Genomic DNA, 19308 nt, shown 5'->3' on the forward strand with positions numbered 1-19308 from the left:
AAGACTACATGCAGAAAAGTGATTTGGGGGAAGAATGAAGTTTAGGAGAAGGCAGATATTGAACAAATTATGTAATGTTGATTTGATTATATGATATATAATATATGTAATGTATAATATTTGTAAATGTGAACTTGTTAATATGGTTTGATTACTTTTTGATTGCTTTTGTATAAATGTAAGTTTGCCTATGTCACAAGTGATAAGTGACTAAAGCTGTTAAAAAAACTCTAGTAACTGCAAAGGGATATAGACCACAGACGAAACCAGCAAATATAAGTGTATATATATATCCTGTTAAAGGAAAGGACTGCACAAATTATAAACACACTGCCAGTGTGGAGAAGGACTAGAAGCAATACTAAGACAGGCTTGTGCAGTACTTGCCATGACAACACACAGAAATGATTGTTACCAAAGGAAAATTAAGACAAGAGAAGTTGCTAGATACTATAGCACCCTTGAAGACAATCACAAGAAATGTTAATGTGTTCTAAAATGACATGGGTAAATGCATTGCTAGCATGTTTTGATGGACAAGGTGTCGGACTCGTAACATGATTTTTGACTTCACAATAAAAGAATGACTACAATGAGAATGCATAAATGTAGGAGTAGCAAAAGCAGTAAAAATGAAATATAAAACTATAAGAAAATCAAAGTTTGCAAAGTTGGCAATAAACACACAGAAACTGATCCAGAGGGGGTAGAAATTATTCATAAACTGGGCAAGAGGAAGTACTATGTTTGCAATAATATAATACATCCAAAAGTGACTGCAAATCCATAAATATCATCCCACAGTTTTCAGGACTGAAACTGTGTACGTATCTTACTGTTAAATGTACTCTACTCATTAAATACATTACTTTTTTATAAGACTTAATGTAATGTATTTGATGACTGCCAAACAGACAATGTTCATGTATCTCACTGTTAATGCTCCAACTTAGCCTTTACGATTATAGGTTAACATGATCTGCAGAGCTTTCATTGAGAAAAGTTCTCTATCAAAAACTCAAACACAAACCAATCAAACTGCTACAATACAGTCCAAAACTACATAATCACCATCAAAATTTATTTTATTCTATTTTATTTTCTTTTTTTTTGCAGATTGCTGGCAGCTGCAGCCCCCACATCCTCGCAAACTTAAAATATGTTATTTTACATTTTCTTTACTAGGGTAGTACACTGATCACAACCAACCATATGCAGTTACTACCCAGGTGAAATAATTCACAAAAAAAGTGTAGTAGATAGGCAATAAGTTGCATATATCAAAAACAGAACAGAATGTAATAACAGATTACAGTAGCAATTAACAGTTTCATAGGAGGATACTAGGCTAACAGCCCTAGAGTCCTTACAAGCCTAGCCATGTATTGTCCCAATTATCCTTCGTTAGTTGAGCGACACTCAGAGACAGTCTATTGTCAGTATTGACTGCCCCTGTTCATAAGGGACATGGGCACTACTCCTGGAGTGAGTTTGTGGTTACCCATCCATTTATCTAGGTTGTGTATGAATAGTGTTAGAAAGGAGCTCTGCTTCACATGAACCGGGAGTTTGCTCCAGAGGAGTGGCAACCTCTGGGAGACATACCTGTATCTCCAGCATGTTCTCTTCATGTCACAGGCTAGGTTAAGATCACTACAGCGAGTGACTCTTGTGCCATTTGATTTGTGAATGTGCACCATTTTCATTAGGGCAGGGTCAGAGACTGCCCTGTAGGCCAGGCACAGGTCGCCTCTTAGCAGCCTATGGGATACAGAGTACAGTGACAGGGCTTTCAGTCTTTCCAAGTAGGTCTTGGTTTGGAAGCCCTGCATTTTCTTGGTTAGAAACCTCTGGGGTCTCACCAGTTGTTACAGGTGTCTGGTGAGGTACATTCAAAAGGGAGGATTGTATTCAATTATTGGTCTGATGAGGGTCGAGTATAGCGGAATTATAACATCCCTAGACCTGGATGCAATGCCTTTACTTTTGAGATGTACTACATAGAAGGCTTTCCTCACCACTGTGGAAACTTGGTGGTTGAATTTCAGATTGCTATCAACTTGTGTACCCAGATCTCGTATCACTGGGTTTGAACTTACAAGGCTACTGTCAATAGTATAATTAGCAGGGAATTCAGCTTTTCAAAAGGGAATAATAATGTTTTTTTTGCATTTAGCTTTAATTCATAGCTTTGGCACCAGTCATTTGTCTGCGTTAGCCCTTTCTGCAGTATGTTAATGTCATTGGTGGACTCAGTCCAATTTGCAATCATCAGCGAACTTGGTCAGTTATAGAACGTCTGCATTTGCCTACACTTTTGAGAAATAAATTCCAAACAGTAAAGCGGCAGCACAGATCTCTGTGGTACACCACTAGTGACAGGTCTACTGCTGGAGGTGGATTCACCAGCTTTGAAAGTATGGCTTATGTTGGTGAGTCAACTGGCTACCCATCTAGTGATGTAAAGATTAATTCCCAGTTGGGAGAGTTTCCTCTATAACACCAGAGTGGGTAATTGTGTCAAATGCCTTGGCTAGGTCAAGGTATGAGGTATGCACTGTCTTTCCCTCATCCAGGGCTTTGGTGACTTTCTCAAAGAAGTCTACCAGGTTTAAAAAGCATGATCTACCTTTAACGAATTCAAACTGGGTTGGGTCAAGAGACTGATGATCGTCTATGTCCTTACTGATCAGGTCCATAATGATTCCTTCCATAGCCTTGCAGATAAGGCTAGTTAGACTTCTGGTTCTGTGATTCTCTGGGTCAGTTGATGCCTCCCCCTTTGTGTAAGGGGATTACTGTTGCTGTTCCCCAATTCCACTGGTACATAATCAGTTCTCAGGCTATGTTTAAAGGGGGCACCAAGTGGATCCACTACATCCTGTTTTAGATTGTTTAGAGGGATGTTATCTGGTCCCACAAATGCCATGTATTTTGGCCATAGAGAGTACAGATATGACCTGTTCTCTAGAGATGACAGACTGAGGAACAGTGGCAGGTATATGCTTTGGGGTATGGTTGGTGGGGACAGGGGAGGAAGTTTGTGCCAAAATTTGTCTACTAGGAGGTTGGCAATTTCCTCCAGTACAGTATGAGTATTACCATTCACTACCAGTTTAGCACACAGCTGGGCATTCTCTTTCAGATTTCAGATGGTAGTCAAAGAATGCCTTGTGATTATCCTTAGCTAGGGATGCTACTTTAGCTTTGTAATTAGCTTTGAAGGACTTGACAAGATTTCTGATGTGAAGGGAATTCTTTCTCTGCTGAGCCAGTTCTCTCTTGTCTTAATAATCAGTTTCTTCCTCTTGTTATGTACCATGTTTATACACGAGGTCCACCAAGGTGGCTTGTTTCTTCATAAGGACATGGTTTTGATCTGGTCAGGTATAGCTGAGTCCATACAGCTGCTTAAGTGGTTATACAGGGCATTTCCATACACCTCTGCATAGGAGTCAGTGTTGCCTGTGATTGAGGGGGTCTGAAACTTTTTATACCATCACTAAAGTAGGCGGCAGTTTGTTTTGGAAAAAAATTTTAGTTTTCTTGTTCCTGAAGGAGTGTCAGATCTTAGTTACGTTGAATGAGACAGATTTATGGTCCGATCTTACCAGTGAGGGCGCCACATGGGGGGAGTGCAGTGATCCCCCATTTTGTTGAGTACTATTTCTAGGACATTTGAGACCCTTGTGGGGGTACTGACTATCTGTTCTAGAGTATTAGTATTGACAAAGTCCAAAAACCTCTGGGCAAGCATGTTTGTGGTCATGTATGTTTCCCAGTTAAGGACAGTTAAAGTCACTCATGACCAAGGTATTTGGCTGTATGGCAAGTGACTCCAGTAGGCCTAGGTATGAGGTATGCTTTTCTTGGTTCATGGTGGTCGAACATTAGCTAGCGATGATGTGGTAGGGTATTTTGCCTATAGTAAAATGGACATTGAGTAGTTCGAGACAGTTATACTGTCTGACCACTCTTTAATGAAGATGGATACACCTCCACCTTTCATTTTGTCATGCTCAGTTTGTGGTCTGAACGTGTGGAAGGTAATGAAGCCTTGCATGGTCAGAGTGCTCTCCATGGCTTTGAACCATGTCTTCGTGACTCCACAGATGTCAGCATCTTCCAAGGTGAGGCTGATTCTAGGGAGTGCAGTTTCCTGTTTAGACTCCTAGCATTAAGCAGCAGAACCTTCAGTTTATCTTGAGAGGATTTTGTTACATCAGGAGTTTTGTTGTTTTGAAGTTGTCTAAAAAGCACTGTAGGGGAGGCAAAAGCCTTCTCCAGTATCCAAAATCCCACAGAAGACTGGTGCAGACCATGTCCGGCAAAGCAGCGTGGCCCGTCAACCATGTCTTCTCAGGTTGTGAGATACTTCAACCCCTTGGACTGACACCAAAAGCTAAGTCAATTGTTAAAGTCAATCATTTTTTTGTTTATATTGTGGCCTCATCCTAGGAGACGGTAGTATACTGCTTAGGGCTAGGCTCATACCTTCCTGGGATGCACAATCTGAGAGTTCAGTCATGTCTCTCTTTGTATAGTCCAGAGAGGTATGTCTCAAGTCATTCACCCCAACATGGACTATGATGGAGTCATAATAGTACTTGCTGTTGAGTGACTTGAGTGCTTTTGTGACTTGACGGATCATGGCACCTGACAAGCAGCTAACCATGACCCTCTCCTTGTCTAGCCTAGTGAGGGGAACATCTGTGTGTCTCACTATGGAGTTGCCAATACATTCGGTTTGGAGGTGTTTTGCCTTAGGCGCTTACTTACTGAGACACTGGTGTGTATGTTATGTGTAGTGGTTTCTATTTGCATTGCAGTGTGTAAGTGGTTTACTTCTGGAAGGTATCAAATCTTTTAGTAGGCTTCTAGCAAGTACCTCCGCATATGTGGGTTTATGTGTCATGTCCTCATGTTGCATGACAAGTGGAGTGAGTGTGCTGACAACCTGTTTGATGTCTCATTTGTTGTTACGTGAGAGTATTGCCTCCAATTTCATAGTATAATTACATCTTTCAAATAGAGTATTTGTTTGTTTTAGGAGTGTTTGTCAGTATATGCAAGACAATTGCTACATTGCCTCAGGATGCCCATATCAATCAGGCTGGCCAGGGAGATGATGGGAAACTACCCATCCATTATAGCAGGTTTTTAATGTATGTACTTATTAGGGAAGAGAGTGGACCAGTTTGACCAGATTTTGCACTTATTTTTGTGAAGGCTAGGGATGATATGTGTAGCAATGCTGCTCAGTGAGCAGCTGAATTGCCCCTAGCACAGCAGGGAAGCTTTGGATGGTTCCACTGACAGTTGTCCATGGAAAAACTATGTTTCAAGGCTTTTGCATCTATACAAGGCCTGCTAACCCCTGCTGTGCAAAGAGCAGCAATGTGCAAACATGAGACTTAAATACAAGCTTATATAAACACTTTAAAACTTGGCTACCAATAGGAAAGCACATAATGAACCTTCCTCCAGCAATCCCCAACTCAGATATAACTACACAGTTCTGCCACAAGAGTGCAGGGAAGCCATTCCTAATTTAAGATGGCTGGTTTAGTGCTCAAGTGTATCAATAGCAGTCTAGATTCAGCAGATCTGAATCTAGTCTATACTATCTAGAGTAACAATACAGTTAATTCAAGCATAGAAATGTAGCAACAATTATGAAAGAAATGAACATTTTACAATATTAACTCTGATGGCACAACAGTGGGGAATTAAGAAAACTCAATCTGTATTATGTGAACATTCTAAAACAACTACACATATTCAGTGCACCTGCTTTTCAACCAATTACTGCATACAAAAATGTAACCAACAAGCAAGTACATTGACAAAATGCAGGATACCACCTTCACAAATCAGTTTTGCATCTTATATATCTATTTATAATACATTTGTCAATTTTCATCTGTTTGTTTTGTCTTCTGTACTGCGCTTTTTTCTCTGGGCCACCAGTGAAAAGGAGCAATGCCCAGTTAATCTATCCCAATAAACAAAGGCAGTGTTAGAATATGGTTTACTATTTATGTCACTGATTACAAAGAACTGTTTTCTGACATAAAAAGTTCAGATGTGTTGCTAAAGACATACTCAGACAAGAAAGCAGTCCAAAAACATAACTGGAGGGGTGGGATTGGCAGCACCTCTGGTTGCTGAGGAACAGTCTAAGTAACTGGTATGCTATTAAGTCATTGAACACAGCACAACTAAATGGGACAAAGCAAGAAGGACCAGATGCAAGAATTGCCTAAAACTAACCAATTTGCAGCCATAAAAAAATAAATAAATAAAATAAAATAAAATAAAAATAAAATAAATAATAACCACAAAAGGAGGGGGAGTTTCCATATTTATCAAGGATATCCACACCTCCAGGTTAGTGGCATTGCACGAAGTATCGGAGACCATCCATGTGCAACTGACAGTGGGGCAAGACTGCTTTTCAGTTTATAGCATCCTACAGACCACCCTCTCAAAGTCAGGAATCCCACTCGGCTTTCCTGAAAACATTGGAGAACATGAAGATCTCTCCGAACATCATTATATTGGGCGACTTCAACTACCCAAACATAGACTGGGAGCATTACTCAAGCCCCAGCACCCTAGCCCAAAGGTTCCTGGAATTTATAAACTCAAATGCTATGGAACAACTAGTCACCACTCCCACAAGAGGGGAAAACATACTAGACCTGATCATTACCAACGTGGGGACTCTATGCTCCATACCAGAAGTATATCCCTCATTGGTAAGATCAGACAATAAATTAATTTCACTGGATATCCACATCCCGACCCCACCCCCAGCCCAGAAAACCACAGTGAAAAAACATATCAAAAGCAAACTTCACACTTCTCAAAACCGAAGTGGAATCCTTCAAGGCCCCAGGGCCAGTGGAAACTACGGCCCAAACTGCAGAATCCTATATAAACGCATTCTACGGACATCTCCAGGAATGCATGGATCATGCTATCCCAAACAAAATCAAGACCCAATCATCCAAAGGCAGGCGTCCAAGTCTGGTGGACCCCAGCCATAAATAAACTGTACAACAGAAGGAGGAAGCTACTACATGATAGAGCAAAATCCCTAAAAGGGAAGGCATCTCTGATCAGTACTAGCAAAAATTACGATCCCTCATAAAATCCTCCAAGGCCAGCTTCGAGAGAAAAATTGCACAGGATACTAAAGACAATCATAAGGCTTTTTTCAGTTATGTTAGGAACCTGGGATGCAACTCCCAAACTTGTTCTGAGTTGATTCTAAACGACAAAAAATACACTGAACCCACAGACATCGCCAATATCCTGGCAGACAGGTTCAGTGCAAACTTCTCCACCCCCTCCCCCCCAAAAGAGCAAGTATCTATCCCGGCAGAGTACAGCCTCCCAAACATCTCTGATGCTCAGGTGAAGGCCGCCCTCTCCAACGCAAAAAACACTGCTTCCATGGGACCAGATGGCATCCCGGGTTGCGTCCTACTTGAACTCCAAGAAGAACTAATCCCTCAAGTAAAACTGCTGTACAATCTCAGCCTCACTACAGGATATGTGCCCAAAGAATGGCGTACAGCAACAGTGGTCCCACTCCACAAAGGTGGCGCCTCTACGGACCCTGGAAACTATCGCCCCATATGCCTGACTAGCCTAGTCTGCAAGGCTATGGAGAGGATCGTCATGGAACTCATAAACAAAGACATTGGGGACCTACAGACACTAGATCCTACCCAATTTGGCTTCGTCAAGGGCAGATCCTGCCTTTTGAACCTGGTCGACTTCTTCGAAACAGTCACCAAGGCCATAGATGAAGGGAAGGTAGTCCACACAGCCTATCTGGACCTCGCAAAGGCATTTGACACAATACCCCACTCGGGCATCATAGATAAGCTATCCAGCCTAAATATAAACCCCTATGTCAAAAGATGGGTCGCAAACTGGCTCAAAGACAGAACCCACAGAGTCAGAGTTGCTGGAGCCATGTCAGACTCGAAACCGGTCACAAGTGGCGTCCCACAAGGTTCTGTCCTGGGACCTCTCTTGTTCAGTATTTACTTTTCTGAGGTACAGGCCAACGTGGGAGGACTATGGCTCACCAAGTTCGCAGATGACTGCAAACTGGGCGCCATAATCGACTCTCCAGCTGACACAAACATCCTTCAAAAAGGTCTCGCAGAGACGGATAACTGGTGCCAGAGCCATGGTCTAAAGCTAAATGCCAAAAAGTGTATAGTCATACCCTTTGGCAAAAACAATGTGCCCACAAATTACCACATAGGTGGTAACCCATTAAGTACAGAGAAATTAATTAGGGATCTGGGGACCCAAGTTGATACCAATCTCTCCTTTGACAACCACATTGCCAAAGTGGTTAGAAAGACCTTCTAACATAGCCCACCTCATCATGAAATCGAGCAGCATATGGCACCTTCTAACATAGCCCACCTTATCATGAAAGGATTCACATCTAAATCAAGAGAGGTAATCGTGCCCCTTTATTCATCCCTCATCAGGCCCATCATAGAATACAATGCCCCCTTTGGGATGTACGTTACCCGACACCTGCAGCAATTAGAAAGACCCCAAAAGTACCGCACCAGGAGGATCAGGGGACTGAAACAGATGCCATATGCTGCTCGGTTAAAAAAACTCCAGCTCTACTCAGTTGCATACCGCCTACTTCGAGGCGATCTATGCCTGACATATAAAGCTATGTCCAACCCAGAATTAATGGACATGCTCCACCTCAGTAAATCTAAATCCCTTAGAGCCACGCGCTCGAGGGACTTGAACCTCAGCACAGAAATAAATAGAACATGCTGGAGGGACAGATTCATAACCCAGAGGCTCCCTTCGCTCTGGAATAGAATTCCAAGTCATGTTAGGCAGAGCACCTCACTGACTCTCTTCAAGAAGAATCTTGATGAGTGGATGGGGGATCGTAGGTTTTTCCCGGGGATTACTTCCGTGTCACTATTAGATAGAGGCACAGTAAACTAAACTTTAAAAAGGGCACAGTATACTCAAATCAAGGGGTGGCGTAAGCCAAACACAATCGGGCTAGGCTTATAAATGCCCCAGGGCAGATAGCCTAGTATGAACCTATAATAAATAAATAAAAATAAATAAAACACAAATAACCAAAGCCAACCAACAACATAAGACTGGATACCATCAAACTATATACAAAATAAGGGGGATAGTGGGTGGGTACTGCTACCGAGGCAGTGTGAAATTCGAACATCTAATGTTACAGGTAAAGTAGAACTTGCGTAAATGTTCATCATTAATACTGCCTCAGTGGCATATGGGTAGATCCGCAAAGCTTATCCTACCTGAAAGGAGGATGGATAAGGATCCCATGAGCAACTACAGAATACTCATTGTGAAGCCTGCTCTGGAACTTGAGACAGAACCAGTTTGTAACGTTTTGTAAAGGTATGAATTCATCATTAATACTGCCTCAGTGGCATATGGGTAGATCCGCAAAGCTTATCCTACCTGAAAGGAGGATGGATAAGGATCCCATGAGCAACTACAGAATACTCATTGTGAAGCCTGCTCTGGAACTTGAGACAGAACCAGTTTGTAATGTTTTGTAAAGGTATGAACAGAGGACCAAGATCCTAGAATGCTTCTAGAGTCCACACCTTTCCAATATGCCATCAAAGAGGATAAAGCTCTGGTGAAATGTGTGTTAACTTTGCCTGGAAAAGATTTACCATGGTGGGACTAACAAAAACAATAGCAGAGAACATCCATTGAGAAATCTTTTGCTTAGACAAAGGTCGACCCGTCTTAGGCCCAGATTAGGAAATAAACAGCTGTTTAGCTTTCCCGAAGGGCTTAGTTCTGTCAAGGTAGTACCAATTGGATAGTTCATCGACCTCAGAGTTAAAAGAATCTGATTTCCTGGTGGAAAATTCCCCTTTTCTTTTTACTGTACACACCCTTGACACAGATGGTTGCTTGGATGGTAGCTGCAAGTTCTTCAAGAAAAGTACAAAGTCCTTAATCAGCTTCATCATGTCTTGGGAGTGGGAGGTGGGATGGGGGGACGGCTTGCCCAGCTGAAGCCAAGGCAAGATGGTGGACATTCAATGCTCTGATGCCTTGGCTCTGTTTTTAGAAGTAATGCTCATTTTGGACGTCCGCAGTCGCAGGCACATGCCGATGACTAACTTTTGTTCTGCAGATGTCCTCTTGCATCAGAGCCAAGGGAATACTGCCATCAAACTTGGTTACCAAAATATGAGCATCTGAATCAGATCCACTTGGAAAGAGGCATATGGAACAATCAACTGCTGCAGGGTGTCAGCTTGGGAGGATCAGGGTTTTGGCTTTGGAGAATGTGCCATCATCAGACAGCATGGCAATCTCTTGAGAAGCATTGCCACAGGTCTTGATACAAATATGTGTCAGGAGTTGGGAGCTGCAAAGCTGTTTCACCAGAACCAATCCTCTTGAGCTTAAGGTGGCTGTTGGACAGAATGGATATGTTTGCCAGGGTACTCCTCATTCTCCTTCTCCTTATGTTTTTAAGTGGGCATCTGGAGATTTGGCTGATGCCATGGCCACCCTGAACAAAGTGGGAAGCTTGTTCAGGTTCAGACAGTCCTGGACAGATTTGATTCTCTACTTGATGGCATGCTGGTTGAACCTACCACAAGGACAGAAGGTGATGTCATGCTCTATCCTTAAACAGAACATACATCAAGTATGAAAGCCTTTGACTGTGATTGGCTTCCTGCAAGTAATACACTAACTTTAGGAATGGAAATCTATCCCTGATGCCTGACAGTTGCTTACCAACAGACAAGCAAAACATAATATAAAACATAAGTTTTTTCACATATGGGGCACTTATCAATACTGAAGAACCCAAGCTGCACCAACAGAGACTGAACTCACATTGACACAAATGTTCTATATTGTGGCAAGAAATAATTAAAAATGGTCAGGATAGATGCTCCTCATGTATCACAGACATACTGAAATGGAGGTGGGAGGGTATCTGTCCAGCCAAGAGGAGGAAGAAGGGTGAAAAGCTCTGGAAGTCAGGAAGGGCACTGGGTTTCCCTTCAGCAGACGTCCTAAGTGTTTTCACTAATGCAGCAGAGAACACAAAGATGAACATCTGCAGTTCCGCTATCCATGGGAATAAAAAGTTTACTAGTGCATAAGATGAAAGGCTAGTCAAGATGAGACAAAACCTATAGCACAACATCTGCTAATATTTCCCAGTGAAATAAAGTACAGTTTTGTACCTACCATAAATGTAGATGTTCGAATGCTAATACAGCTGCAGTCATAACAGGGTTCTCCTGCCGTCAGGCGGGTCCTCGGTCGGCCGAATTCCAAAGTCTAGGTCCGGCGTCGGTTGTCGTCGCTTCTTCCCTGACGTCAGTGCGACAGGGGTATAAAGGAACCAGCCGATGCCATTTTCTTCAGTTTTTCTTGCCCCAGATGTAAGGTGCCCCCAAAAGGAAGGCAATACATAAATTTGTGTAATAAAACAATGCCCCTGCTTCTCTGGCGTGAGGTAGGCCATCTGGGTGTTTGTGTCCAAGTTGGCACCCAGGAAAATTATTTTCTGAGAGGGTATTAGCCTTGATTTCTTTTTGTTGACTGTGTATCCTAGAGAATTCAACAACCTTATTACAAAAGCCAGATGTTTCAGAAGAATGTGCTTGCTGTCTGCTTGGATCAGGCAGTCATCCAAATATGGGTATATTTGTATCCCTTGAAGTCTGCAGTAGGCAATTACTGATGCCAGGCATTTTGTGAATACTCTGGGCGCAGTAGATAAGCCAAAGGGCAATGCAGAGAATTGATAATGGGTTGAACCTGCAAGAAATCTGAGGTATCTTCTGCAATTTTGTCTGATTGGGACATGCAGGTATGCCTCCTTGAGGTCCAATGTTACCAGCCAAGACTCCTTGCCCAGCATGGGAAGAAGCTGCTGTAATGTGAGCATCTTGAATTTTGGTAAGATTAAAAAAGTGTTTAGGATGGATAGGTCCAATATAGGTCTCCAATCTTTTCCCTTCCTTGGTACCAGGAATAGTCTGGAATAAAAACCTTGACCTTGTTCGTGCGTAGGTACCTCTTGAATAGCTTTCATGTGTATAAGATCTGTAATTTGCCTTTGTGCCTCTGCCCTTTGATTGTGTGGCAGGTTTAGCATGCCTCTCATTTTTGGAAGGGTGTGAAAATGGAATCTGTAGCCTCTGTTTATAATGTCCAGGATCCATTTGTCTTTTGTGACAATATGCCAATTTTTTGAAAATAATGCCAGTTTTCCTCCTAAGGGTGCTGCCATTTGAGTCTTGCTTGGCATGCAAAGGGGAAAGTCATTGGGCTTGCTTTCTGAATGATTGCGAGTTATCCTCACCACCTCTTTGTGTAGGAGCTTGCCATTGTCTGCCTCTAAACGATCCTTGGGATTGTCCTCTGCCCCTCGGGTGCCTGTATCTGCCTCTTTGGGGTCTGTCTGTGGCTGGAAAGGTCCAAGTTTTGGAAGGCCAATTTCTACTGAAATGTGGGGGTTGTACCTGTAGAAAATCTTTCACAGTTTGCATTGATTTAGCCTTTTCCTCCATTTTCCTTAATACCTCCTCAGCATTAGCACCAAATAATACATCCTTTTGTAGAGGGGCATCTAGTAATTTAGCTTTGACATGATCAGGCAAGGTTTGTTCCTTGAGCCAGGCATGTCTACGTATGACTGATCCTGTAACAGCAGCTCTACATGAGGCCTCGAGAGCATCAAAACCACATTGTAAGGTATGCTTACCCAATTGTTCTGCACTATGCATCAAATCCTGCAACTCCTTCAAGTCTGGTTGTTCAGGTTGTGTTGGTATTTTAGCATATGGAACTGACAGTTTAAGGCCCTCATGGTTAAGGTAGCCAAGGTATATACCTTTTTTCCCCACCTTTCTAAGGATCTGGAATCTCTCTCGGAAGGTAATGGATTTTTAGCAGTGGAGGCCTTAATTCCCTTGGGGCCCTGCGAGATGGTTTCTGGGTCAGCAGCATGGCTTTTGTATAGAAATTGGTGTGAGTCAGGAACCCTGTAGTACCTGTCAGGCTTGACTGGGGCTGGAGGCAGAGAATCTGGGTTAAGGCAGGCCTCCGAGTAAACATCATCTAGGATGTCCAAGACAGGAGGTATAGCCAGAGGCCTGTGCTGAGGAAGCAAGAGAAATTCCCTAAGCCTTTTCTTGGAATCTGAATAATCCTGGCCTTCCAGTGGAAGTGTTCCCTTAAGGTATGCAAAGTTTCCCCAAATGAATAATCCTCAGGGGGAGATACAGAAGGAATGGACTCCTCTGCATCAGAGTCTTCAAAAGGGGAGTAAGAATGTTCCTGATCATCAGAGTGCTCTGAAATAATGGAGCCCTGATCAGAGGAGGGGGATTCTTCCTCCACTCTGGGCCTTTTGTCCGGTGGGGGTTGAGAACCCCTGATAAGAGAAATTAAATCCTCAGCCATTTTAAGCATCTATTTTTTAGGCATTTGGCCTGGAGATGGGCCCTGTGTAGCTTGTCTCTTAGAATGCATGGCTGCTTTAGACGTAGTGAAAGCCTTAATGGAAAAGGAAGAGGAAGGTCTGAAGACACCTTGAGTGGAGGTAGACCTATCCACATTTTGAGGTTCAACACCAGGATTGGCTTCGGTGTCTGTAGTCGGGGTGTGGGCCGAGGAGCCTGCGACCTCGGGCACAGGAGACACCACCAATGAAGTGTCGTCGGTAGTCAGGGGCTGCGTAGGCGCCTCGCTGAAGAACCGGACCATGTGTAGTCGGCTTTGGCGTGGTGTCAGTAGAGGCCGCGGACCTCGTGTGTCGGTCCTTATCTTTGCGTTTTTTAGATAAAACTGGAGTCGGAGTATCGAATGACATAATATAGTTAAATGTTTTTCCAAAATAATGCTGGGCGAACTCCGCCCGACGCATAATGGTGCGTTTGTTGAATGTAGCACAAAAGCGACAGACCGAGACGTCGTGGTCTGGGCCTAAACAAGGTATACAGAGGGAATGGAAATCCTTATGCGGTATTTGCTTCCCACATGAAATACAATTATTAACTTTGTCTGACATCGGTCTGAGGCAAGAAAAGTTTCCCCAACGGGGTACTTAGCTTTCAAGAAGACTTCGGTTTCCAAATTTTCGTAATTTCAAGAGCTGGCCGACTGGCACTTGCGAACTGCTTTTGCTTCGGGCACCGCGCGGCAAGAAAGACTGGAGAAAATGGCATCGGCTGGTTCCTTTATACCCCTGTCGCACTGACATCAGGGAAGAAGCGACGACAACCGACGCCGGACCTAGACTTTGGAATTCGGCCGACCGAGGACCCGCCTGACGGCAGGAGAACCCTGTTATGACTGCAGCTGTATGCACGATGAACATCAGGAACTGCTATGAAATCTAAGCATGAAGGAGCAAAGTGTTGTGGCAAAGAAAACTGCTGCCACTGAAGCAAATTACTAAAAATATTGTTATGAATGACATATGACACAGTTACCATAAACAGACTACAAAGAAATATTTCAGTGCCTGGTCCTTGATATCTTGTTTGTGCCTTCTCTGTATTTGTAATCTGCCCTACTCCTTAAATTCTTGAACTTTTTTATGTTTTGTATGAGTGGATCATGGGATCCATGACAAACTGATAGAAGACATATCAAGGTGATAAGCTCCAACTGTGAAATCATTAATACAGGAATACATAACTGTATGTTACGTAATGTCTATAGTGTGCAGTAATGCATACAGAAAGACAAAAATCAGCTATACAATACCTGTTTCTAGCACTTAGGTCTTTAAGCATTATCATTAAAAGGCTGATGTAACATGATGGTCTCAATAGCGTGAACCATGTCTATACAACAGACTCCGGCACTGTGCCAGTTTTCAACAATGCAATATGTTCACATCAATCACAGCAGAAGAGTATTCTATATATTAATGATAGGTACAGATGGACAAAGAGTCCATTTACAGTGTTCTGAAAACAAACACGAAAAATAGGAGGAGGATATCAAACTTTGGCATGGGAGGTATGTGGGGTAGGGGAGAAGTGGTAAGGGCAATTTTCATCAAGCAACCAATCTGACAAAAGCTGTAGTATCACTATCCTGTTAGCAAGATGAAGATGAAGATATAGAAACAGTCCAATATGTTCCTAAGAGAGGAGGGGGCATCATCTTCATTGTCTACAACCTAAGACACTGAAGGAACAGCTGCTCGTGAATTGCTGCTCATGAATTGTTTATTATAAAGTAATGTAAGTCCCACTACATTGGCATCTAGGTTTATAAATGCATCTTGTTTGACTTAGTCTGCTAGCAAGGAAGAGAAAGGCTTCATTTCAGCTCAGTGGCATAGAAGGATGCAGCCCTGACTATTAAATCAGCCAACCTGGAAAGTGGAGTTTCGGCCTGTGATATGGCACTTACCCTTGTGAATTACTTGCAGTAATGTGTATGACATCAGTAGCTCTGGACAGTTAGGGCATTCAAAAAAACCTTCTGGTGTTTAGGGCAGTGTATGGGACACTGCCAGCTACTCTACTCCATCACCCCTTCCAAACCCTCCACTACTGTGGTTCCAAACATTGGAGATTGTACCAGGTATACTAACAGTAAAAATGGAAAAGACATGCAGCTTATGGCCAGCTGGACAGCACACATCAGGGGACCAAAAAAAAAACAAAAAAAAAAAAAAACAAAAACACAACCAAGTGGGGTATTGCAAGATTTAGGAGTTTAAAAGGGGAGAATATCAGTAAGCAGTTATCACGTTTTTTAATGGGTAAACATTTTTATTTTTAATAAAACACTGCAGGAATGCCCTCTACTACAATCAAGGATAATGATTTTGCAAATAATTCTGGATGCACTTTAGGGAGATGGTAGTTCTTAATAAGAGGCTGAAGCAATAAGGGGTAGACCCCATTAAAGCCAAGAGAGAAACATTCTGTTAGACACTGCATTTCCTGTTTTACGGAAGAGGAAACAAATATTTAATGCTCAAAAGAGCAGTTTGTGGATTTTGGTCTTATTTGTTTTCAGCACAGTTCTTAAAAGGACATATCTGTATTGAATATGAGTGAGTGATATGCACCAGGGAAGAATTAAACAATTTCTTCCTGTAGGCTCCTCTCTATTTAGAGCTTTTGTTCAGATGGAACTTTTCAGAGTTTTTTTTAAAGAACAGTGTTAAAAAAGCTTGTCACAACTGGAGAACCACAATGATGTTAAACAGGCCTGGACAATAGACGTGTTTTAATAAATGATCTCCCATACCATACTCTAGGGATTTTAACCTAGGCCTGCAACATTATCAGGACATGCTGGAGAGACAGATGCGTCTCCCAGAGATTGCCACTCCTCTAGAACAAACTCCCAATTCACGTAAAACAGAGCTCCTCAATGACCCTATTTAAATGCAACTTAGACAACTGGATGGGAGACTGTAAATTTACCCTAGGGGTGTCACCTTTGTCCCTCTTGGATAAGGGCGGTTGGTGCTGATCATAGACTCCCGCTGCAAATATAGACCATACAACTTGGTCAACAAGGGAAAAGTATAGCATGGTTAGACTTATAAAGTTCCTAGAGCCAATAGCCAAGTAACCTCCTATAAACCTAATAAAAATAGAAAAACGTTTTTGTTAATGCTAGGTACAAATTGAAAATTTCAATAATTTTAAAACCATCACAAAATGAACATCACATATAAAGAAGGCTGGAATTTAAATGAAGTACAGATTGATATTACCAGCTAGTGTAAGGCATTCCAAGTAGCACCTGTGTTTTAGCAACATAGAATAAAGTCACACAAAATGTGCTTCATAACTGAATACAACTTGTGTGCTTTTCAGGAGATATCAAACTGGAGCAATCAAGTTAAGAGATTTTCTTAGGCACACTCACAATGCAAATGAAAACTATGCTAATCAGACAGATCATGGTGTTAAATACTGAGCTACAATATCACTTATTTCAATCACAAGAGTAAAACATAATCAGGTTTGGAGATGAAGCTCTTAGAAAGCCATTATTCACACATGAACACTAAATGCTGTTGCTTATACAGATATTTTGGAGTGAGTAATAATCCAATTACCGTATTCGTGGAGCACTCCTTTGCAAAACTTCACAGGCATATTGATCTTGCTCAACTGAGCCACATGTTTTCCAGTACACCCGACAAGCTGAAAAATCCACAGGAAGGGAAACCTTTCAGGACAATTTCAAAAAGATAAAAACATAAGTACACAAAACAGTTCAGGAAAGTATTGACATATTACTTCACATATAAGTATACATGCATACATATAAATGTGTGTGTATGTGTGTGTGCATACATATACTTATGTTATATTCATTTGCCTTCTTGAAAACAGGTTAAGTACAGACATTTGGTCAGCAGGACTGCCAAGATCACTAAGTACCAGACCTTTCAACTGTCCCTATTTTGGAGGAACCTACCTATTTTCAGGCTTGATTTATACCTCCACACAATTTTCTGTATCCCACTGATCACGTGATTTCTGAAGCAATCTAGTATGTAGAAAGCCATACCACATAACCAACATACTAGTGGCACCAACAATTTAAAAAAAAAGGACACGTGTCTGACATCTCCCTTTTTCAGGTGAAGAAAAAAATGGCCTTGTGTGGCAGAATTTTGCAATACAGTTCATTACTGTCTAAAGATTTTACATCATCTCTTTGATAATGTGCTTATATTTTTCCACCGTTTTTGTTAAACACTGTTTTTTTTTTTTTTTTTATAAACAAGTGTTTCTGAGATGTATTCCACATTCATACTGGAAGTGGAAAGAGTTATGGGCCATTTGGCATTCAATATTTATGCTAATTAGATGCACATATTTTTACCCCGATGTACCTATTTTTCAGGGGCCTCGGTTCTTATTTTCAATGACTGCAGGTTGAGGGGTATGCTATTTACTACAATACTAAAAACTACAAAATATTGCATCTGTCTATAATGTGAGGTGCCAGCATCTAAGTGAAGCATTACTAAATGTTCCAAAATCCTGTGTTCTTACATTACATATTCTTCTTCTTTCAAATGTCCCACTGAAAAGCCCATACAATTCCACTGATTCTGAAAAAAAGAATATTTCACATGCACTTAAGTAGGGTTCATTCTCTGCATTTCTGTTTTTTTGTACTTTCTACGTATTGTACAATTCATGAATTAATAGTATTGATTTTTTGAGTATTTCCTATTAAATGTGAGAAGACCATCTCAAAGAATACTAATTCAAACTGTAATAACTGGTAAAGGATTACTCTTTTAGGAAAAATCATATGACAGTATTCATCACATGTAACGGATACATTTTTACTGGCTTAGTTGGTCTATAAGAGGACCTTCATTGGCTGCTTGATGACTGGGCTCACTTTTAATTTTCTTTTCCTTTCCAATAAGGGATTTTTAGAAGCTTCCATGTTTGGGGCACAAGTCATATGCTGACAAATGTTGTGACACTACAGGATGAACTATAGGATCATAGGAGGTTACTAGGCTATTAGCCCTGAGGCCCTTATAAGCCTAGCCAAGAGTTTAGCCCATGGTTAGACAAATCAGCACCCAATGTCCCTGTCTAGCAGGGACATGGGTGGAATCCCAGGGGTATAGTTTCAGTTTCCCATCCAGTTATCCAGGTTGCACTTAAAAAGGGGTAAAGAGGTACTCTGCTTGATGTGGAAAGGGAGTCAATTCCATAGATGGGAGACTCTCTGGGACAAAAATCTGTCCCGCCAACAAGTCTTGTTGATGTCACAGACCAGATTGAGGCCGTGTGTGTGGGTTACTCGAGTGGAGCGTGACTTGCGGATATGCAGCAGTCCCCATCAAAGTGGGGTCCGTGATCGCCCTGTATGCCAGACAGAGGTCACCTCTGAGGAGTCTATATGAAACTGAGTAGAGGGATAGGGCTTTTAACCTGTGTAGGGTAGATGTTTGAGGCCCTGCATTCTCTTGGTGAGGAACCTCTGTGGTCTCTCCAGCTGCTGCATGTGCTTTGCAAGATACATGCCAAAAGGGGCATTCTACTCAATAATGGGCCTTATAAGGGAAGAATACAGGGATGTTATGACCTCCTTGTCCCTGGATGAGATACCCTTACTTATGAGGTGGGCCATGTAGAAGGCTTTCCGTACAATGGAAGCAACATGGTGGTTAAAAGTGAGGTTGCCATCAACCTAGGTGCCCAAATCCCTCATGACTGATTGCGTGCCTGGGACGTTATTATTAAT

At 42.0% G+C, this 19308-nt stretch overlaps 1 protein-coding gene across 2 annotated transcripts in view; it reads right to left on the minus strand.

Moving 5' to 3' along the window:
- The window catches only part of RBFA (ribosome binding factor A), a 508328-nt gene that overhangs the window by 221169 nt on the left and 267851 nt on the right, over window positions 1–19308 (minus strand). For both annotated transcript variants that reach the window (XM_044067015.1, XM_044067014.1), the window contains exon 4: window positions 17144–17256. In XM_044067015.1, the coding sequence (XP_043922950.1) occupies window positions 17144–17256 (113 nt within the window). The remainder of the gene's footprint in view (window positions 1–17143; window positions 17257–19308) is intronic.

The sequence above is a fragment of the Protopterus annectens genome, chromosome 3.part1 (genome assembly GCF_019279795.1).
Source record: "Protopterus annectens isolate FY-2018-M chromosome 3.part1, PAN1.0, whole genome shotgun sequence".
NCBI classification, from domain to species: domain Eukaryota; kingdom Metazoa; phylum Chordata; order Ceratodontiformes; family Protopteridae; genus Protopterus; species Protopterus annectens.